Source organism: Anguilla rostrata, chromosome 12 (assembly GCF_018555375.3).
Source record: "Anguilla rostrata isolate EN2019 chromosome 12, ASM1855537v3, whole genome shotgun sequence".
NCBI classification, from domain to species: Eukaryota; Metazoa; Chordata; class Actinopteri; order Anguilliformes; family Anguillidae; genus Anguilla; species Anguilla rostrata.
The window spans coordinates 17,107,549-17,130,175 of record NC_057944.1 but is presented as its reverse complement, the minus strand read 5'-3'; the positions used below and the strand labels follow the sequence as shown (position 1 = coordinate 17,130,175).

At 40.8% G+C, this 22,627-nt stretch overlaps 3 protein-coding genes across 3 annotated transcripts; 2 read left to right on the top strand and 1 right to left on the bottom strand.

The window, feature by feature from the left end:
* The first annotated feature begins 5,187 nt into the window (after nt 1-5,187).
* On the top strand, nt 5,188-10,799 carry p2ry13 (purinergic receptor P2Y13). Its single transcript, XM_064302539.1, has 2 exons — nt 5,188-5,556; nt 6,561-10,799. The coding sequence occupies exon 2, from the start codon at nt 6,574-6,576 to the stop codon at nt 7,627-7,629; it is 1,056 nt and encodes a 351-aa protein (XP_064158609.1). The 5' UTR covers nt 5,188-5,556; nt 6,561-6,573; the 3' UTR covers nt 7,630-10,799.
* A 1,087-nt stretch (nt 10,800-11,886) lies between these two features.
* Nucleotides 11,887-15,422, top strand: LOC135236196 (G-protein coupled receptor 87-like). The gene is made up of 2 exons (XM_064302430.1): nt 11,887-11,926; nt 13,646-15,422. The coding sequence occupies exons 1-2, from the start codon at nt 11,920-11,922 to the stop codon at nt 14,704-14,706; spliced, it is 1,068 nt and encodes a 355-aa protein (XP_064158500.1). The 5' UTR covers nt 11,887-11,919; the 3' UTR covers nt 14,707-15,422.
* Nucleotides 15,423-17,077: 1,655 nt separating this feature from the next.
* On the bottom strand, nt 17,078-21,921 carry neu4 (sialidase 4). The gene is made up of 5 exons (XM_064302429.1): nt 21,752-21,921; nt 20,574-20,640; nt 20,155-20,367; nt 19,665-19,920; nt 17,078-19,059 (listed from the first exon to the last, which is right to left on the bottom strand). The coding sequence occupies exons 3-5, from the start codon at nt 20,353-20,355 to the stop codon at nt 18,146-18,148; spliced, it is 1,371 nt and encodes a 456-aa protein (XP_064158499.1). The 5' UTR covers nt 20,356-20,367; nt 20,574-20,640; nt 21,752-21,921; the 3' UTR covers nt 17,078-18,145.
* Between the last annotated feature and the right edge of the window lie 706 nt (nt 21,922-22,627).

Here is a 22,627-nt window from a genome sequence, read left to right as displayed (position 1 = left end):
TTCATATGTCTGGTCTGTGGTCATTATTACATGGTGATACACTATATAGCCCAAGTACTGTCTTGGGCTAGTGTCTGCAATGTTCTTTTTGGAGATGCCATTTGTAGAGCAATATAATTCTGAGCCATATAGTTAAAGAAAGGCTAACTAAAGTTTACAAAAGAGCCAAACCAGTCCATAGCTTGTGAATTTCATACATAATATGTGGCCCAAAAGAAACCCTTAGGACAGCCCCTTTTCAACAGTCCGGCACTACTGCCTCAAGGGGCTACAGGAATAATACTATTCAGAAAGAAGAGGGTGCCTGATTTAGCAATAATACAGAGGAAGCAAACCAAATGAATAGACCACATGGATGAGGCCATAGGCCTATCAATAACATTGACATCTGAATTCAGTCAATGAGTCTGACCTGAAACTGCAGCCAAGACAACAACCTTATTGTCCACACCATATTCCATTATAAACACTGATTTTTATAAATGTGCTGAACCGATTCAGGTGACAAAGAAAACCAATGTGTTCTAAAATGGCATGTTAATGTACAAGCTTTTAAGTATTAATACATCACAGATTTATAAATAGAGGTCCTGTCTATGGTAGCTCACGGTAGGAGACAGAGTGGTAGATTTTTTGAAACTCTGCTAAAGAACTATCCCTACCCCTGGTGGCCCGGAGAGGAAACTGTGACCACAAGACATTAACATCAGGAAGGGTTTGGCATCTCAATACTGGATTGCTTCAGTCCAGCAGGAGTCACAGTTTCAGGTAGGTGAGTTGACCTCCCGACATGATAACTGACTTAATACGACTGTGAATAATAATAATTATTATTATTATTTCAATTGTTCATTATTATTATCATTAGTAGTTGTAGTATTAGTAGTTGTAGTAGTAGTAGTAGTAGTAGCAACAGTAGTTGTAGTAGTAGTAGTTATAGTAGTAAAAATATAAATGAATAATGTGAAAATTAATCATATTTACAAACGTAATTTTCTACTTCACATGTCACCACAAGATTTCAACAAATCCAATTAATATCTTTGTTTAGATCACAATCACCGAATGCAGCTTGTATCAGATTAGCAAAAACAAATACCACATGGTGATAATTTAATGTATACCTTACTTGAAAACACATTATTAACATTATTAACAGAGGCTTAACCATTCAAAACCATTCCGTATAGATTCATTCTCATGTCAAAACTGTCACCTATATGTATGTATTTGCTAGAGAATGGGTCAAGTTGCCATTGTCAGCCAATGTAGTTGGGAAATTGAACTCCAGCTCACTACTGCCCTCTGAAGGATATTTCAGTATCTCACATTCATGCAACACATGCACTGCTGTTCAAAATAATTTGAATAGAAATGAATGAGACTGTTATCAAATATTGACAGTAAACAAAACAAAAAAATTAAATGCAGACTTTTTGGAAGGGAATTTAGCTATGAAATTATTTATCCGAGTACATATAGGCATATACGTGGACGTGAATTTTTTTTTATTTTTTTTTTACAGTATGTTATCTTATTGCAGCTGGTTCTCATGCGAATTAGATTAGATGACAATTCAAGACATGTATACAGCAAAGGGTTAAAAAATGCATTTCGAAAGACATTAGGATTTCAAGCATCCTGCATTCCTTCTTGTAAATAGGGTATCTATAAATATCGGAAATCATAAAAGCTTCAGGCAGTAAAGCAGTCACCTGTCAGGCATATTTTTTATATTTTTATATTTTTTTATATTTTTATATTTTTCAGATGTCCATCATATTTTTTCTATCTAACATATAATTGAGTTCCTCGGTTATGTCCTTAGTTCATTTGCCAGGTTTAATATCTGTTAAAGTATGACATAAAACTAAAAAATTCTTTCTTAAAACATTCAACCACTTGAAGGGGAGCAGTAATCAACTACAGAATATAATGCATGACTGAGTAAATGTCGGAGCAGGAGGAATGTTGGGAAAGTGTCTTCTGTGGCATATAGATATTGATGCATTACCACACACACACGCACAAAAACACACACACATACTCAAACTCACCTGCACCCACATGCACCACATAATTAAGGCATCATTTTCTCTAATCGTAAGATTCCATTGTCTCAGTTTTAAAACACTGCACCCATTACATTGCGCTACATTGCATCTGTTTATCAGTGTCAGATATTGAATCCTGACCATACTGGTGCTGCCAGTTGCAGAAGCCCTTCAGAAAATTGGCTGTACAATCCCCCCGTCAGGGAGGATTTAAATCCCCAGGGTGTTCCTTGCCTCATCACGTAACAGCAACCGTTCTTATTTTAGTGTGTCTACACTCGCTGTACTCCTTAGGCATTGGACTACAGTGAAGGAGCTGTCAGTGTGCTAGACAGTGGATCTTACAGTGATGACACTGGGCTATAATTACCAACGGACATTCAAAACCAGGAAAAAGGAGAACATCAGAGGTAAAAATAGGTCACTGACTTCTGTTAAACCTATAGTTGAACATGTAGTGATTTCAACAGTGTACAGGCTCTATTATGTAAATGTATTATGTTCCTGAAATTAAAAAAATAGTTCCAATGTGTTTCAATCACGGGAGGTCCATTCATAAAAGACATGGAGGACCATTCTCCTCAAGAATTTAAATGGGCGGAAAAAACAATTGAAATAATTCTATAAAAATAACAATGGCACAAAAATTAATTCATGTCCATTTCTAAGCATCTAGGAAACACAAAACTCCCTATAGCCAGTGTTAAAAACTCAACAGTGGCCTCTAGTGCAATGGAAAAATGTAGTAGGGACTTAGCCTCCATAAGCATCCATTTAAATGTTACCTCGCTGCCGTGGCTTCTCCTGTCCTGTTTGGGAGGACGTTATAACCAGCCATCAAAATAAGAAATGGCATGGAGGATGGCCAAATATTCTATAGATTATATAGATTGTCTATTAGATAAACCTGTTTAATCAGTATAAAAAATAAAAATAAAAAATACTGTTGGTTGGGAAAATCTAAATCACCTTAGGGCTCAGCTTGGGTAGTTAATGACTTTGTTTTTCATTTAAATGATGCACATTGCATTTTTTACTTGTACTTGGTTGTTTGGCTGAACAGTTAAGGGGTTGGTAGTGTGTGTGTCTGTGTGTGCAGTGAAGCATCTATTATCACAGTGTGCATTTTCCCAGCCTTTCATATGGACAGATGGAGGACGGTGTGCATGCTACCTAGCCTATTGTGTGACCATATGTGTTATGATGTGCATGCTACAAAGCCTATTGTGTGAACATATGTATTACAACATGCATCCTACCTAGCCTATCGTGTGAACTGATGTATTATGGTGTGCATTCTACCAAACCTATTGTGTTACGGTGTGCATGCTACCTATCCTATTGTGTGAACTGGTGTAGTGGGAAACCCCCCTTTTATATACTGCCCAGACTGTGTTGCCAGTTCTACCATGTGTTTTATCATTGGACACATTTTAGACATTGTAATTCTTTTTGAAGCTGTCCTCATTCCTAGGTTGCATTGTTGCCACTGTGGTACCATAATGGGGTATTCTCACCGAATCCGGCACTCAAGGTGTCCAATTCATTGTCTATGGACAGGCTGCACGTTGCATGATGGAAGTGGTCCGGCAAGTGCTGTGTTGCTGTTGCCAGTTCTGTATTCACATAGAATGTACTCTTGTTCTGTGCAAATTAAAGTATCCAACTTAGCTTGCTCAGGCTCACGAAATTCGGATCCAACTTTCAAACTAGGCATTGCCGATCAATAATAAACAAGATTCAGCAACTACTTGGTCTAGTTTTCACCTAGTTTTCAGAAATATATTTATTTTAGTGGACAATTTATGTGGAAAAGCAGAATGCTGATCAATGCTCCACCATGTTCTCCAGGGGACCCCCTCATCCCCCCACCATAGTAAAGATGGAAAAACATTATTTGTGTTGTTTGTGTCTATATAAGCCCAGCAAATCCTTAGTAATATGGCCCTACGTCTCATTTTAATAATCTTTTAGGGTTTAGTTTAGGGGTGATTTTCAGAAAAATTTTCTCCCTCACTGCACCAGCTTGCAATTATTGCAAATAAATATTTCTGTCCTCCCCTGTCACCACACCCAACAACCACCACTGGTTTGGCATATATTTGGCTCATCTACCGAGTCCCTTAACTGAAAAAAGTGAATAAACTACAGACAGTTGTTTGTAGCTCCTGCTTTAAAATGGAGCTGTAAATCTTGGGCAGAGTATTCATTTTAATGTGTTGAATGTGCCAAGGTTTATGTAATATCAAACCCATTATTCTAAATTGGTGACATTTTGTCAACAGACAGAGGCTGTTTTATGTAATTTGTGGTAGACTTTTATCTTTTCATTTCATTTCAGTCAATAAATGATTCTTTAAATTTGTGTTTTCATATCACTTTCAAAGTCTGAAAATTTGCTGAATTTCAACATTAGAAATTACCTCAATTTCTCCATTCCCAATGATTATCTCAGATGGTTGTTATTTGGTTATATGCGTAATACTTGTCACTTCCCCATTATGTGCTGCTCCCTTTCAGTTCAGCTTTCTGTAAGCGTCTTTGCAGACAGAATATGCAGCCTGGTGGAAGGGCCTGAGCCCTACAGATAAAAGGTAGCTGATACATTATGGAAAAGAATGAGGGTACAAGAATCAGCTGGGTTGGTGAAGCCACTTGGTTATTTCTTGTACTTTGCTTTTTCACAAGCTGTCAACTACTCTTTGCAAAAATGCATTTGTGCACCAATTGGATGAACTAGATACCAGTACCATTTTATGAGAACAATGACCTTGGTCAACCGCACAATGTTTTTTTATCAGACTGCACAGCCGGAACCAACTGTGAGAAAAGGAAATGCAGACCACCATACACTGGTGGAAAGAAAAGATACCACATATGCACACATGCACACACACAGCCACGCAAACACACACATGCACACACACACATGCACACACACATTCCCTGAAAAAGATGCCTTGTTCCTCACACACATGCAAACACACACATTCGCTGAGAAAGAGGTCTTGTTCCTCATTCCTGGGTGCAATTATTTGCAATTTAAGTGCTTTCAGTATGTGTTTTCCAGCATGAGGGAAATTCATATACACTATATAACATAACAAACATTTCCACATGACAGAAATTCTACAGATCCTCAAATGTCATCTTCACAGGATGTGAATTGATGCAAACTAGGAACAACTCCAGGAAAACAGAACTTGATTTGGTGCTGCATATAGAAGCTGAGAAAGAGGATGATATTCAATTCAACTGGTGTCTCTTCAAAAAAATAAGCGCTGATATGGTGCTCTGTGCCACAAAACAGGAAGTTGAGAAAAAACATAGTCATTTTCGCACACACACACACACACACACTGCACACACATACATCGCACACACACACACACTGCACACACAATGTGTGGTCAATAAGGGTAATAAGAGAGAAGACATACGTTGTGATCTGCCACAAAAAGAATCCATGAGTTGGACCTTTCAGATCTGTACAAAAACACTGGTGAGTCTGTTTTTTCTGTCAATTAACTTTACTTAAAATGACAATGGAATACATATTATTTTACTTGTTCAATTTAATCAAGTACATGCTATATGCTAATTTAGTTTATATATTATATGATATATATCAGGTATTGTCACAAAAATGAATTCCTCATTTCCTGTCCAGTACTTGACTGCAGATTATTCATTTGTGAATATGAAAGTATAAAATAGATGTATTGAGCATGTGTAACACATGAAAAATATACCTTATGCTTTGACGCTAAATTTGTGGATAAGGTTGTTATACATATATTTCTAAAGGTGTATGGGAATGTAATATTTGAGTATTATCTTTATTTCTACATGTCAGTGGATTTTGTGTCCTTGGAAAATGATTTTGTGATTGCTGTATTAAGTCTATTACATATATCCAGATAGCAAGCAGACTTGATTGCATTTTTGTAAATGTGCTTTCTGCGGTATTGAAAACACATTTAATTGTAATGTGTCTGGCAAACAGTGACCATAGCCTCAAAGAACACAGTACAAGTCAAATTAATTTGATAAATGCCTTTGCTTTCCAGACTGACTTAAACATAGGGCAGTTATGACCCTTTTATTTGAACTACGCTTGGTCAAAAAAGGAGAGTGAAACACAGCACAGAGAACACAGAAAAATATCTCCCCCTCTTCTCTGAAACTAAGATATTTTAAGCACTAACTGAATAGGGAGTAGTACATTTTTAATGCAGTAACAGGTGCTTGGCTGTGCCAGTGACAGATGCATTGCCAGCCAGGCTATTTAACATTAAGGTGCAGTCAACAATTCTGCCAGTGGAGATCTGATTGTGAGTCTATATAACATGACGTGGCAATGTGCCTGCTGTTCCATGTTGGCTCTAATATGGAATACAGCCAGCATAGACCTGCCGGCACAGCTGCCCACAACCCAAGCTTACGCAAGTCTCGGCATAGTTTCTTTGAAGGATGTGATGAAGTTTCATTTTGTTTTTCGCTCAGGGGCACTGCGAGCATGAATGTGAGCCAGGTCAACTCCACCAAGTGTGTTCGGGACACGAGTGTGACCTCCGTGGTCTTCCCCTGCCTCTACAGCGCGGTCTTCCTGGCAGCCCTGGTGCTCAACTTGCTGGCCACCTGGATTTTCTTCCAGATTCCCAGCACCTCCACCTTTGTGGTGTACCTGAAAAACGTTGTGGCAGCAGACCTGCTCATGACATTCAGCGTGCTGGTGAAGGTGCTGAGCGACTCTGGTGTGGGCTCCTGGCGGCTGAAGGCCTTCTACTGCCGCTACTCCGCCGTGCTCTTCTACACCACCATGTACATCAGCATCCTGCTGCTGGGCCTCATCAGCCTGGACCGCTACCTGAAGATCGTCCGACCCTTCGGAAAGTGCATCCTGCAGAGGGTGGGCTTTGGGCAAGGGCTGAGCGTCGCCGTCTGGCTCATCATGTTCTCCCTGGCGCTGCCCAACGTGGTTCTGAGCAACAAGGAGCCGGCCCAATCCGCCAAGCTGAGGTGCTCTTCCATGAAGGATAAGGCCGGCCTGCTCTGGCACGAGGGGTTCAACTACTTCTGCCAGGTGGTGTTCTGGGGCACTCTGGCTCTGATGGTGGTGTGTTACACGTTCATCAGCAGGAAGGTTTATGAGTCATTCCAGGCCTCTCGCAGTAAGTCTAAAGCCGCAAGCAGGCGGACCAAAGCCAAAGTGTTCATTGTGGTGGTGGTGTTCTTCATCTGCTTTGCTCCCTTTCACTTTGCCCGTGTACCCTACACGCTCACCCAAACGCGCAATGCCAACCCCTGCTGGGTGCAGAACCAACTCTACATTGCCAAGGAGACAACGCTCTGGCTGTGTACCACAAACATTTGCTTGGACCCACTCATCTACATCTTCCTGTGCAGAATGTTCCGCAGGAAGCTGGCTGCCACTCTAAGGCGTAAGCCCCTCCCCCTGGGCAGCCCAGAGTCCCCAACAGACACTTCCACTAAATTGGAGATGTCTTCCGTGGTGCACAATAGGAATATCAGAACAGAACAAATGGAAAGAAACATAAATGACAGTCCATAGAGTATATAAAAAGAGCAACAGGAATGAAAACCCATGGAGAAAATCGTTGACATTTCTTAGAAGTTTTAGAACATTAGGACAAATGCTGTAAAACATATATGTCAAGATCACAGAAGATGTTCCAAGTTGCATAAACATTTGATAACATCCTCTGATGGTTATCATTTAACCATGGGGGAAAACACTGTGGATATCAACAAAATTTTCAGGATGATGCAAATGTAATTGACAAGTCAAAGTTTTTAACAATATTTTTGGATTGAATGAATATGGATTACAATATACATTTTTTTAAACTGAAATAACAAAATTGAATGACATTTTGAAACCATTCCTTCATTGCTCCTAGTGACTTTAAACAACCATTCAAGGGACATCCATGGAACCAGACAAAGGTCATTCTTAATTGTTGAAATTTTCTGGGAATCAAAAAATGTCAGTTGGCTTAGGCATGATTGGCCTTGCAGTAAAAAACAACCATCCATATAATCCTGTATGATTTGCATTATCCAAAGAACTAAGGAGACTGTAGTCCCTCATTGGGACTTCGAGGTGCTGTTTCCCAGATAGCATATTAATTATCCTGTCACAAGTTTCCTTAAACTGCAGCTAGCCTGTGATGTTGTATCATTGTACATTAATAGCATTGCTCAGTGGCATCCTGAATTATATGGAGAGGCCACATCATCACTGCCATTCAATATGAAACAATGTACCCTCCCAGAGAAAGAAGGAGAGTGATTGGCTTAAGAGGTCATCCTCACAGGAAATGGAAAAACTTCATGCCCCTGTTGCTGTTCGCCTGAGTGAGGTACTTTACCTTATCCTGCACTTTTAATGGATGCAAGAATGGTCGTTCCACACCACCATACCAAAATTTCCATATGTATGTGCGTGCTACGTACTTACCCAGCAGCGTGTGGATTCGTTGTATCTTCACCACCTGTAATGAGCCTGTGAAAATAACAGCTTAAAATGCAGACAATCTATTTTTCAAATGTGTAAAATGATATGTTGCATATATTTCAGAAAAATATATTTTTGCCATTTTTCCTTCTTATATGTATGCTTATGATTTAGTATGCTTTGAACTTTAAAAACTTTTTTTTTCCACAAGGTGAACATCATGATCAAAATATATGAAAAATATCAATATACAATACGATATAGATAAATAGAATAGTGAAATATGCAATAGTAAAGAAACATTTACTGTGAAATGCTGTCTTAAGCATGTACTTAAGATATGTGTTTCATGGGATTGATTTTATACAAATGAGATGTAAATTGAGCGTTCTGGTTCTGTTGTGTATGTGGAAGTCAGTACGCATCTTCAGCTTCTTTAAAATTCAATTTTACTTTAAAGTTTCATGCCCCTCCCTTCCACTTTTCTTCCTTACCGGAAATAGGTCTCTTATTCTACACAAAAATCTTGAACTGTGATTTCGCTACGTAGCATACAGGAAGTCATACTGAAATACTGAAATTCACGAGTTTAACGATAAGACAGGAACAAGGTTTTTGATGACACAGGCTCAAGGAAAAGTGTGGTTCATGGTTCTTCTTGAGCCTGAGTCATCAAAAACCATTTTTTTCCATGATGCAGCCTCATGAAGGACCATGTTCAACTTTTTGAATGACTTCTTCACTTCCGGTATTTCTGATAGTGAATGCAAATTTTACTATTGCCTATCAGCCATTGCTAAGCCTGTCACATGCCCACCAACAACTGATTGGCTGGACCTGGTAAAATTAGCATGCTGCTTCTGAGTTAAGCATTGTACATGTATGGAAATTTTCATGATGATTGGACAAAGCACTCACAAGTTACAGCTGTTCTTGGAAAAATAGCCACACCCACAACTGTTTATTTGCATAAGGAAGTCATATTGTTTTGAAAGTTCAACATTGTTTTGATAATTATTCATTTTCAGATTCCACAGATTCTTTCAAGCCTAATTTGGTGACACTCAGCTTAATGGTTTAGGACTAGTTTGTGAAAGCTAGTTTTGTATAAAAATAAAAAAATAATAATAATAATTTAAAAAAATAAAATAAATAAAAATCAAAATGGCGGAAAAACAAAATGGTTGCTGATGTTGTTTTTTGAGGAAAAGTTGTTCACTGATGAGATCTTTCACAGAGATGTCCCTTGCAAAATTCCAGCCTCATTGGCCAACCTGTTGAAGAGTTATAGGCATTTAGACCTATTTGGTTTTTATAGCGCCCCTATTGGCAAACATGCCAAAACTTTAATGCTTCTTCAGAACCATCACTTTTTACAATTATTGAGGTTCAGACTCCAGAGATTCTTACAAGACTAATTTGGTGATGGTGGGCCAAACTGCCCTAGACTAGTCTGCAAAAGTCGGTTTTGCAAAAAATTCAAAGCGGCGGAAAATTTTGTCATACACAAATGAAATCGGGAATATACGTTTTGTTTAGCATGAGCCACAGAATCGGAGGAAAAAAGAATTTTGCTTCTATAACACATGATTCAGGAGTTATGGGCTGTTACAGTGCTACCATCTGGCCACTAGTCATTGCAATAACCTCAGTAGTGGGGAGGTACAGAGTACAGCAGAATACAGCAGTACAGAGTGACAGCAGTGCAGTGACAGAAGTACAGAGTGACAGAAGTACAGAGTGATAGAAGTGCAGAGTGATAGAAGTACAAACTGACAGCGATGCAGAGTGACAGCTGTCCAGGATGTGGAGAAAGAAACATCTGCCTCGTTCTTCCCCTTCACCTGTGGGCCTGGCAAATGAAACAACATGAATCCCTTAAAAGCAGAAGCCACTTGTAGATGTTAAGCAGAAGTGTGGGGTTTATTTTCAGAGCAAATGAAAGAAAACCTTAGACAGAATGTTGATCTGAATCTTGGCTTCTCTTTGTGTAAATATTTGACCTGGGAGGGTTCCACAGGAATGCAGACTGATCATTTAATAAGATGATTGCCAAGTCTTGAAGACTGTTTGGTATGATTAAAAGGCCAGCAATGACTAATGCAGGCAGACCAAATAAAATCCTGTTTTCAAGAAGGAATTTTTTTTTTTACAGATTTCTTGCTAAATCACAGTAATTCAGACAACAGACCAAACAACTCCCGGTAGTAAAATTTGTAAAATAAATAAATGAATAAAGAAATGTTTTATGCTATGATAATTAATATGAAGTGTGTGGATTGAATCAACTGTTCCTCAGCTGTGACACCTGTATCAGTGGCTTGCCCTTTCTACATTGTTGACTCAGTGGCACACCCTTTGGGTGGAACAGTGATAAGAGAAATGTATAGGTGGTAAGAATCTCTCTCCCTCTGTTACACAGAAACACACACACCACACACACTCACACATGCATGCATGCACGCACGCACGCACACGCGCACACACACGTGCACACACACTCACACACACTCACACACGCACACACACACACACATGCACAGATAGTGTGAAACAGGTTTATGATGTGAAGAAACAGCCCAGCATGCCAATGTGGCCAAGACTAGAATGATGTGAATGGCACTTTGACCCCTCACCGACATTTACCAATTCAGGATGAGGATCAGAGTACAGAGTTACAGTTATAGTTATACAGCTTCAGCCATGATGAAAGGTCTTCCATTTCACAGCTACTGAATCACAAGAATAAAAATGCATCATTCAGGATTTTTATTTTTCTCCCATGGTCAAATAGTGGTTTAGTGATCAGAAGATCGTGAGAGAGCAGTTGATTGAAGTATATTTTTAGATGTCTATTTACCATAGAAATGTGGGTCATTACAAGTCGCAGCAATGCCACTGAGAACTCCAGCGAGGACGTGACTTCCTGTAATGGATCAAACAGGTTAAGTGAGTATTTCCCTGGAAGCATTTGGCTGTGTGGTGTAGTCACGTTGCATTGTATTTCCTGGTATTTAATATCGGTTGAGCGCTTCAGCCCCAGATCAGACCTACCTGGAGAAGGTGTGACTTCTGTGAGTCAGCTCCTCAGCAAGTCCTTTCTGATAGCCTCTGTTACTGAGAAATAAGTTCAATCAGAAGTCACTTTTAATTTCAGGAAATGCACAATTTAGAAAGAAACGGACGTGTTTTGTTTCTCTTGGGATTTTTTCAAGCCCTTTTGCTTTCATTTAACTGCCTTATTTGGGCCTGAGGTGGTCCCTGTCCATGTCACTGATGGACATAACATCAAGAGCAGGAACTCTTAAAAGAGGAGCTGCGCAACTCTTTCTCATCTGTCAGTGAACTACTCCGGAATACTAATTCTGAGCCCGCTCCAGCTGAATGTGTGGTAAGTCTCAGTTTCCTGGGGATAGTGCATGAATGGTTTTGCTTGGTATGTTTCGTGTTTCAGAAATGTATAAACAAGCAATTATGATGAATAGATAAAAGTGATTGATAAAGATGTCAGTAGAAAGATACACTTTTGCTTACATCTATAGAAAGTAGTGCAGGCAAAATATAGTTCCTTAGAACTTAAATAGCCTCCTCTGACAGATTTTTGATGTATATACATTTGACAGTGAAGTTCTTGTTTTACTATCAATTAAATGTTTTATTGTATTGGAAGTTCTGATATAGATCAAAACCAATAGTGCACTTCACTAATGGTCCAATTGCATAGATATGTGTGGATCCAAAGATTACAGATAACAGTTATGTTATGTTGTTTTTAGACATCAGTGTTTCACATATTTTTGTTGTCTTTATAACAAGGAGTAAATGGACAAGTGATATAGGTGCGAATGCGAACACAGTTACATTTTATTACTATATAATACAGTAATAAATAGATTTAAAGACCTTCATGTCCTGGTGGTAACTCAAAAAGGAATCAAATAACACCTGTAAAATGTAGATTTTACTGGGTTCTACAAATATCTACCAAGCCTAGGTCTCCTACCTTAGAGTTTCACAGGAATGAAGCCTGGAAATTGAACAATGGATTATCTTGAAAATATTTTTTATACTGTATTGTGTGGATGAAATTATTTCCAACAGTAAAATTTGTGCAGCATGAAATCAATATCACCTATCTATTTATTTTGTAAAAACAATTCATTTCAATTCTACAACCAAACAAAACTAAATAGAAAGATAAATGGAGAAACAATTATGAATATTCCCAAACTCTGACTCTGACTCTGATGAAAAAACTGCAAGTACAACAGAAGGCAGAAATGAACATTGCCAAGAGAATGTGGCAAGCAGTGGTGCCTGTTGGGAACAGGACTACTGTTGTCGTTCTCTCGTCATAATCGATTTTTTGAACACAGAGATGAACAATGGAAACCAAGATGCGCTGCAAGCATCTTATGATAAACTGAACTGAGACACACTCTGGCTTAGAATAGAGACACAAGACAAATCTAAGATATCTGCACAAAGACCCTGTACTGACTCCCTGTAATCTGTTCACTGTTTAACTTGAGTGCACATCACAGAAACAGTCCATTTACCATGTGTCCATGTCTGGGAGACAAGAAGTTCCTGTTCTGCTCTGGTTGCATTTGGTTCAGTCTTGGCAGGGAAATGCAAAAGACTGTTAAACCAGATAGTGTATACAGATAGTGAGGGTACGGCTATTCACTGTTTATAGTGCTTTCTGCTCAAACTGGAAAATTGTGGGAAAAATGATATGCTGGGGGGGGCTCATACTGTCCGTTACGACACTGTCCCACTGTGCGGATGCGTCAGAGGGCCTCCAATGAAAATTGATCAGACCAAAGTGATTCCTAGGTGGCAGCACAGTGGCCTTACAGCAAGGGTTTAACTGAGGCCACATGCTGTGTGCTGTATATAGCCTGTGCCTGCTGAGCACAACGTGCAGTCTTCCACACAGTGACCGAAGGGCACAGGAAGCAGCTGCTGGAAACAGTTCACGACCTCCCGGGATGACTGGGCGCTTGCCTGTAAATCTTAACTGGGACGTGAAAATCAGCCAAAAAATCTATTCATGAGTAAATTTACCGCAAGGATTTAAACTTTGTCTTTCTTTCCTACTGCCCAGATGTGAGCTGCAACATGGCTGCAGGAGTCTTCAGCAACCACACGTCACAGAACTCTGTGGTGCTCACCGTGGTCTTCCCTGCCCTGTACTCGCTGCTCTTCGTTGGAGGACTGGTGCTGAACTGCCTGGCTGCCTGGATCTTCTTCAAGATCCAGTCCCGAAACAGCTTCATCCTCTACCTGAAGAACATCACGGCAGCCGACTTTCTGATGATCCTCACCTTCCCTCTTCTGATAGCCAAGGAGTCCGAGCTGGGGCCCTGGTGGCTGCACGGGCTGCTCTGCCGCTACTCCGCCGTGCTCTTCTACGCCAGCATGTACGTCAGCATCCTCTTCCTCGGCCTGGTCAGCCTGGACCGCTACCTGAAGATTGTGCAACCTTTTGGACACTCTTGCCTCTACAGCTACACTTTCACCCAGGTGCTCTCGGCTGGCGTGTGGATTAGCATGGTCGCCCTCTCCCTGCCCAACACCATTCTGACCAACAAGCCACAGAATGCTAGCAACGCCCACAGCTGCACTGCCCTGAAGAGTGAGCTGGGCATACGCTGGCACGCTGCCGTCGCGTACGTCAACATACTCATCTTTGCGGTGGTCCTGGTCACCCTGCTGGTCACCTACGTGTCCATTTATCGGCACATCCACCGCTCCAACGCCCAGTTCATCAGCTCGGGCGAAAGCAGAAGCCCACGGGCCGGACAGAACATCTCAGTGGTGCTGGTTGTGTTCTTTGTGTGTTTTGTACCCTACCACCTATGGAGAATTCCCTTCACCCTCAGCCAGGTTGAAGGGCAATTCAGCAAGGAGGCGAAAGACATACTGATGTATGGGAAGAAGGTTACACTCTTTCTTTCCTCCTGCAACGTCTGCCTAGACCCCATCATCTACTTCCTCATGTGTAAATCCTTCACGCGTCGGCTCAGGGCACAACTGGGCATCAAACGCAGCTCCAGCCTGAACGACTCTCCCTCGATCGCCCGGAAGACACAGGTGAGGCGGTTCCGGGAGTATTCCATCTCTGCTTCAGACTGTCCCGAGCAGGCTTCAGCTGCCCTCACCTGACACTGTGCCTTTGGTCTGTTTGTGCCTTGGCTCCTGACAGAAAAGCAGCTCAATCTGTTTCAATGCCCTCCTTATGTTTTCGAAGAAACGCTGACTCTTGACCTACCATCGCTTACTGCCAAGTCTCACTTTCCTCTGGCAGACTCCTTTTTTTACAAAAACACCACTTCATCAGACCTGGGGCAGATATGTATTTGAAACACTAAAACTCCTCGATGCTGGTAGAATCCTGTAAGTCCTGGAGAATTTATTTCAGTTTATATCATGGACGTGCTTCCTTGGAGAAGAAATATGTAACTGCCCCCCACTGTTTTAGTGAAGCAAGTAAACAAGACGTTTGTATAAACTGCAGAGATAACTGAATAGATCTAAAGGTCAATTAAGCATGATGAATGTGTGATCAAAGGTTATTCTGGTATGATACAGATATCCCACTTCCTTTCTGGTCAGTGTTTACCCCAGCATGTGTATATATTACTGAACCAAAAATGTAAATATTGCATTTTTCATATGAAAAACATTTATAGTCCTTGTCTTGTCTTGAATCTTACCAGCTGTTTTCTGGAGCCTGACTCACGTTCAAACTCGTCTTAATTCTTTTGAAGGGATCTACTGAACTTTTCAATCTATTCCATGCTGAGATAGTAGAATCAACATTAAACATACACATGCGTGCACACACACACACACACACACAATCCCAGTAACACATAAAACATATACTTGTGTCTTACTCCAGGAGTGTTCAGAACTGATTTGAGTTCAGAAGTGATTCTTGATCACTCATGTGCATTAGGCTCATAGGTGGTGAGGTATTGCGGTAGTATAATCTAGACAGTATATTGGTTTATCCACATGTTGTTTAGCAATACATTTGTATATTGGTTTCATTTGTAGAAACTGTGAAAATAGCAAAAAGAGAGAGAGGGTCACAGCAAGTCAAGTCCCAGAGATACAGTGGGGTAGTGCACTAAATTTCAGTCTATTGTTTGCGCTATGAATTGAATGTGACATTAAATTTGGGACCGTTTCATCTGCTCTGAAGAGAAAGAAATTGAGAGAAACTTTAATCACAGCTCTCTCTGGTGGCAAGTATTCAATATCTCAGAAACAGACTCTCCAGAGTAGCCTGATTTAGGGGGGGACAACATTGTCAAATATTGATAGCTGTGTTCACACACAACATTCTACTAATCAAATATTTGCAATTAATTTGAGGCTACCTTTTCAGTGGGCTTTGGTTTCATGATAACATGCCTCTCCACTCTAGCACCAGCAGTGACAGGCAAATGCAAAAGGCACAAAATTGTACACACTAGTCAGAAATGCAGCTTTGTATGTGAGTTGAGAAATATGACAACTTAAATGGAAATTCATGTTGTACATTCTGGTTTAATATTACGCAACAAGTGTGCAGAACATGTGACTGCAGGTTCCTGAGGAGGCTCACCAACTTGTGCAACCAGATTACGGAATCTGCATGTGAGTGAAGTCATTAACAGGACGTAACAGGGCATACACTTCCGGTTGTATCTATATTAAATTACATTGATTCTGAAATGTTTTATATTTAACTAAAGTTAATCAACAGCTTATACTGAACCATACATTTCCTTAGAAATATGTTCATAGATTTTTCTTAGCCTTTTAATCTTTCTAAATGATTATCTACTCCCTGCCCAGACTGCTAATCCAAGTCCTCAGGAGATAGTGGGCGTAGGATCATCAGTAGCTCAGAGGAACAATGAACTACTGTCTGGTTGATTGTGAAAACTGCTCCTCCCTTCTAGTGGGTAAATGCGTGTTCCTAAGACAACCACCACTGCTGAGTGACTATCAGTCTGTAACTGTGTGTGTGTGTGTGTGTGTGTGTGTGTGTGTGTGTGATGTTACACATCATTTATAAGGAGGTCTATTTAGCTAGCTTGTCTGTGTTAGCACAAATAATGTCAAGTTGATGTTTCAAGTATGCACAATGTTGCAAAATTAAAAACTGTGTACTTTTTTATGATAATAGGAGTTGTCACTGCACAGATATAGCTATCTCATCATCAATGCATTTAAAAGCATAACCAAATAGTTCATGCACATATTTTCTGGTTTGCACCTTCCTTCTGTATTGTAACTACTGTATCGTCTAATACCATATGCCCTAAGAGTTATCCAGCTAGGTATCCCTTGGCTTTAGTGTATTTTTCATCAGTCTTCCTTGATAGCAAGTCATCTAAACAAACATTATCTTTGTCCTTTGGTGGAAAAATAGATATCTTGCTAAAAATACATCTGCTTTCTACAGATAAACCACAAAACAGCAAAAAATATAAATTCTACAACACAAAGCACTTTCTCTGCCTCTCCTTGTGAGGCCGTATTGAGCTGTGTCTGAAGTGCATCGAAGGCATTGGTTTTCAGTGCCAGGGTTCTAGCCTCTTCTTATTTAAATGACTGACTGTTTGTCTTCAAACAATGTATTTTATTGAATGAGGAATTAAATGAGTCACTAGTATTTTTATCATATAACTATGAGGCAAAGGTGGGACAAAATGGCAGCTAAAAAGAATAAAAAATGGACACGTACAATCAACTATATAAATTACCTTAAAAATAAAAGGCATGCAAGCTATTTTCTTATTTTAATAAGGTTTTATTATGTTCTGATAGTTTGATACAAGAACTTAAAGTAAATTATAACCGTTTTTTGAAATTCCATATTTTTGTCATAAATGTAATGAAATATTGGTTCAAATAACATGTTTATTTTATGAGAGTATCTCAAAAACAAAGAATAATGCATGAAATAAACAAATGTTAAGAATGGTATTATTGTTTTTGCTCAAGCTCGTTACTACATAATGTGCCAAACCTGAATCTTGAGAGCATTTCATGATTTTTGATATAAATGTAAGTGGCAAATTTAGGTAGGTTACTGGAGCCTGTGTCTTCACGCATCTCTTTGTGGACCAGGAATTGTCTATTCTTTTGTTCTATTGGTTTACATTACAACTATAAAATTACTTGAGGAACCTGAGGCATTTGCGGTCATGTTCAATGAATGACATTTGCAACAGATAGGCTACTGAGAAAAAGAAAGAAAGAAAAACCTAAGGCACTTGAAGTTATGTTTTTACTCTATGCCCAATGACAGCTATATCAGCTGAAAAGATTTTAGTACTTTTAATTTAGTATTTTTTTACTTATATACATTTGTATAGTTGGCTTTTGTATATCATTTTGTGTGTGGTTGCAAATTAGAATGTAATTTAATCACTAAGATTAAATTATAGCATTTCTGACACCTACAGTACAGTAATGAATTGATTAGAAAATTCAAACAAACCCTGAGCATTGCTACTTCCCCGGCATAGCCACGTGTTCCTCAATGTAGCATACTCACTGAATCAATGTACCAGAAGCGAGTGGAAGCTACAATTCTAGCACGTTAGCAGATGCTACAGAGGCCACAAAGCCTGCTCTGCCTCTGCTTCCACCTCCTCTTCTTCTTCTGCACCTCTCCTCTGCCAGAGCCAGGCTTTCTATGAGGGATGTGGTCAATGAGCTCATACAGTGTGAAGATGCAGAAGGAGATCTCGTCATACGCCGTCTTTGAGCCGTTCTCAAAGAGACAAGCGAAGGCAGTGATGGGCGGGGCTTCGGGGGCTGGAAGCTCCAGGTAGGCCAGATCGGAGTAGGCGCTGGGCCCGTTGTAAATGACCCAGGGTTCGGACCAGCTGTCCGGGTCGCGAGGGAACAGGCTGAGGTACACGCCCAGGTCCCGCCGGGCGTTGGGCCAAGTGGGGTGGGAGTAGGCCACCCACGTGGGTGTGAGGAAGTTTCCAGAGGTTCGAGGGTCTGCAGGGGGTGGGTGAGCACTGAAGGTCCAGTGTCGAGCCCGAGCAGGGGCCGAGCCATGGGGGCCAAAAAGCAGCGCGCGGCATTCCTGGGGCAAGCGGAGAGGAGCGGGGAAGCCCACCACGCTGCCGTGGCAACCGTTCCGCGGCTCCACCAGCTTCTGCACCAGCTGCCCGTTCTGGAAGGTGGCGCCATCGTCGAGGCTGAGCGCCTGAACCCTGCACCCCAGTGGGCTCCGGGCGTTGCAGTACACCACGCTACCGCCGTCCTCCTCGTCCACGGGCACCACCTGGCACTCCACGCTGTCCAGGGCGGGCACGGCCTCGCCCAAGAGCCAGCTGCGCCCGTGCGTGTCGCTGCGGAGGCAGAAGGAGTGGGGCGTGGTCACGCAGAGCCGCCCGAAGCACTCCCTGCAGTCGATGTGGTAGGCGTAGGCCGGCACCAGCAGCCGGCCCGATTTCACCTGAACGCCGTGGCCAGGGCCGAGCGCGAAGGTGGCCCAGTCTGGACCGCAGGACAGATGAAGTAACAACAACCAGAGTCGTGGGGTCAATTCCACAAATCCAGATCCTAATAAGTGCCTCAATTCTCATTCACTTCCAATTAAAAAAATTTACATTTCTCAATCCCCATTCAACTTCCCTTAAAAAGGTCTAAATGCAATATTATTCAAATTCAAAATTACAAATGAAATGGCTGTTGAGCTGGCCTCATTAAGCGTGTGAAAATGGAACTAGTGAATGGAATTAATTTGTGTTCAAAGTGAAATTAAATCAGAATATGCACACTATTACTAAAGCATTAAGTCATTAAGTTTTGCTAAAACACGGATAATGTTCACAAGTTCCCAGGTGTCTGCTTGACACACACATTCTTACAGGTACACACACAAGTAGCACATGCTTGCAACAGAAGGCGACGCTCATGCAGAGACACAACAACACATATAAATTCACACAGAATTTCTGACATGCCCACCCCCTCCACGCTCAGGTACACACACACATAAACTGACAAAAGCATCCACTGTGTCACATGGTCACACAGACGTGCCTTGCATCCACTTTCATGGATAAATCAGGTCTTGGAGAGCCGAGGAATCACCGCACCTTTGATGGTGTCTGCAATGACACTTTTGGTCAGGTCGGTGACGGGACTCCAGGTCTGCCCTTGGTCGTGGCTGGACACGAAGCACAGACGTGTCACATTCTTCCCTGTGACCAGCTGGAAGGACTCTGTGATGTTGCCCAGCACAGCGATGAAGAATAGGAAGACGGTGTTGGTGAACTCATCGTAGACTGGACAGGGGTTCATGGAGCGGTGACCTGGCAGGCGAGCAGATTCCAGCACCCTGATGTCATCCCACTAACGGGGAAAAGAGGGGGAGAAAGAGCCTTTAATTATTACTTTCCATGACCATAATATTTGTCAAGTGCATCTCTAAGCACATAGATCTGTAAAGTCTGTTAAAACTAGGGAGGGAGAAAAGGGAGGATACAGAGCGAAAGGGAAAGAAAGGAGGAATATAAATCTAAATGTACTTATTTCAGGGTCATTTCCATGTGGCTGCTGACCCCTGACCCCTGACCTGCTGCTGACCTCCACATAGTTGCGGTAGAAAGTCCCCCTCCGCAGGACCAGCAGGTGGGCTTGGGAGTCCGCTGGGCTGAGCCTCTCCTCACAGAAGGCCAGGAAGGAGTTGGAGATCGGCAAATAGAGCAGCGCCGGAATTCTGTAGGTCACACCGCTTGGCTCCTTCCGGAACAGAACTGTGCGCGCTGGGAAATATGGGGACCCCATTTCTTCTGTATGCTTGTGTGAGAGAAAAAAGAGAGGAAGCGTTTTTTTTTTTTGTGAAAACACAAAGATGCAGAGCCACACTAGAGGGCCAGTTCTTGAGTGTTGTGTGTGTGTGTCTGTGTGTCTGTGTGTTTGTGTTTGAGTGTGTGCGTGTGTGTGTGTGTGTGTGTGTGTGTGTCAGAGAGAGAAAAAAGAGAGAAAGAGAGAGAGATTCGTACCTGTTTTGTGGAGTGTTACCAGTCCTTGACAACGCTTGGGCAGTAGATCAGTGTGTTGGTCTGTGGGCTGGACATTATGGTTAACATACAGAGCGCAGGCCACAGAATGCTGTCCATCCCACTGTCAGCATTCTTTCAAAAGGCCAGTGGCTTTAAGGACAATTGAGAGTTGAACTGTGACACACAAAGATTTTTTGTAAGCTGAAAATAGTGCCTCAAATAGATATCTTCTTTGCGCTCTCTCTTTCTTTTCTCTCTCTCTCTAGGTCTATGGGACTACAGGAATTCTACAAATATTAAATTTTGAATCCTTCAGCTCTAACTTTATAATTATTGAGCTTATCTTGATGCAATTTGTTTAATATTGATTTACTATTAAATGCTACTTGAAAATATGCATATAGTTTCACAAAGAGAAGAAGAAGATTTGTCTGTGCATGGGACATTTATTTTGGAGGACAATGCACAAAAATATTTGAGAACTGAAATTAAATGTGACAGCTTTTTGAGGATAAGACAAGTGCAAACTTGTGGTTGAAGACTCACAAGCGATATCACAAGCTGTAGCTCAAGTGTCAAGAATAACTACAGAATTTTCCAAAAGCCATGAACCCTGTTTGCGCTATATCAAAAACACTAAAATAAAGTCTCTTTTCAGTCACTAAAAAAAAACTTTTAAAAGTACAGCTGTAGTGCTGTATATGTTGAAATGCACAGTCTGCTACACAATATATTACAATAATGTAAAGTTAACAAATTCAAGAAATGGTGTACATTAAAGTAATAAGTATTGTTCCTTTTTCGTGTAATATATTCCAACTGTTTGAGGTAATGTTCTTTACATTTTTGTTTCTATATACACTCTGATATCCAATGTGATTCTATATCAAATCCACATGTTTTCATATGACTAATTCTAAAACCTGATGTATCTTATGGAATGTAAAACAAATTGCCAAATAGATAGATAGATGATAGATAGATGATAGGCAGACAGACAGATACATATAGATAGTTAGATGATAGACAGCCAGACAGACAGACAGACAGACAGACAGACAGACAGATAGATAGATAGATAGATAGATAGATAGATAGATAGATAGATAGATAGATAGATAGATAGATAGATAGATAGATAGATAGATAGATAGATAGATAGATAGTTAGATACTTACAGTTGTGAGTTCTTTATGCAACACCAACGCAATGTACACTGTGAACGTTTGTGTGATATCTGAATGTGTTTGAGAGTGTAGTTTTTTTGTTGTTGTGAGTGTAGATGCTTGTGTGTGTGTGTGTGTGTGTACAGTATGTGAGAGTGAGTGCACAGCTTGCAGAACTTCTGTCCAAGCTATCCTGCTCCGCGTTCAGTTTGTCAGGTCGCAGTGTGCGGTGACCCAGAAATGGCCCAGACTCATCAGAAATGCCATGGCCCACATGAGAGAGCCAGAAGAGGGAGGGAGAGAGAGAGAGAGAGAGAGAGAGAGAGAGAGAGAGAGAGAGAGAGAGAGAGAGAGAGAGAGAGAGAGAGAGAGAGAGAGAGAGAGAGAGAGAGAGAGAGAGAGAGCTGCACTCCCTCAAAGAAATTATAAATTAATTAGAGAATATTTCTTCCCCACATTCTCTGCAGTTCCCAAACTTCCCAAACCTTCCTGAAACACAACAAATTTAAATCCTCCTAGGAGAGGAAAGGTGCAGTCAAAATCTGGCCACACAATATGTAGCTACATGCCACACCTTGGAGGAGACAGCTAACATTTGTTGATATGTAAAATTTTCATAATTGTTTTAATTAGTGACTATTCCTCCTATAATCATTATTATTTGGTTATGCTAATTATTTCAAGGAATATGGTATTGTAGTTCATGTTTAATTTATGTATAGCTTTGACAATGTATGTTGAAATGTCATGCTAATAAAGCATTTTGAATTGGACAATGGCTTAACTAATTTCTTTGAATAAACTGTGTGAACAGTCATGAACAATATTTGAAAACAGACATGGCTAGTTCTATAACCTAGGGTACATTGTAGGCACTTCATATTTTTG

Bases quoted from the DNA above. Each gene is read 5' to 3' on its own strand.
- p2ry13 (XM_064302539.1), top strand. From the start codon at position 6,574: ATGAATGTGAGCCAGGTCAACTCCACCAAGTGTGTTCGGGACACGAGT.
- neu4 (XM_064302429.1), bottom strand. From the start codon at position 20,355: ATGGGGTCCCCATATTTCCCAGCGCGCACAGTTCTGTTCCGGAAGGAG. The intron at 19,921-20,154 runs GTCAGCAGCAGG...TTTCCCCGTTAG, and splicing joins TCTACCGCAACTATGTGGAG to TGGGATGACATCAGGGTGCT. The intron at 19,060-19,664 runs GTGCGGTGATTC...CCTGCGGTCCAG, and splicing joins CATTGCAGACACCATCAAAG to ACTGGGCCACCTTCGCGCTC.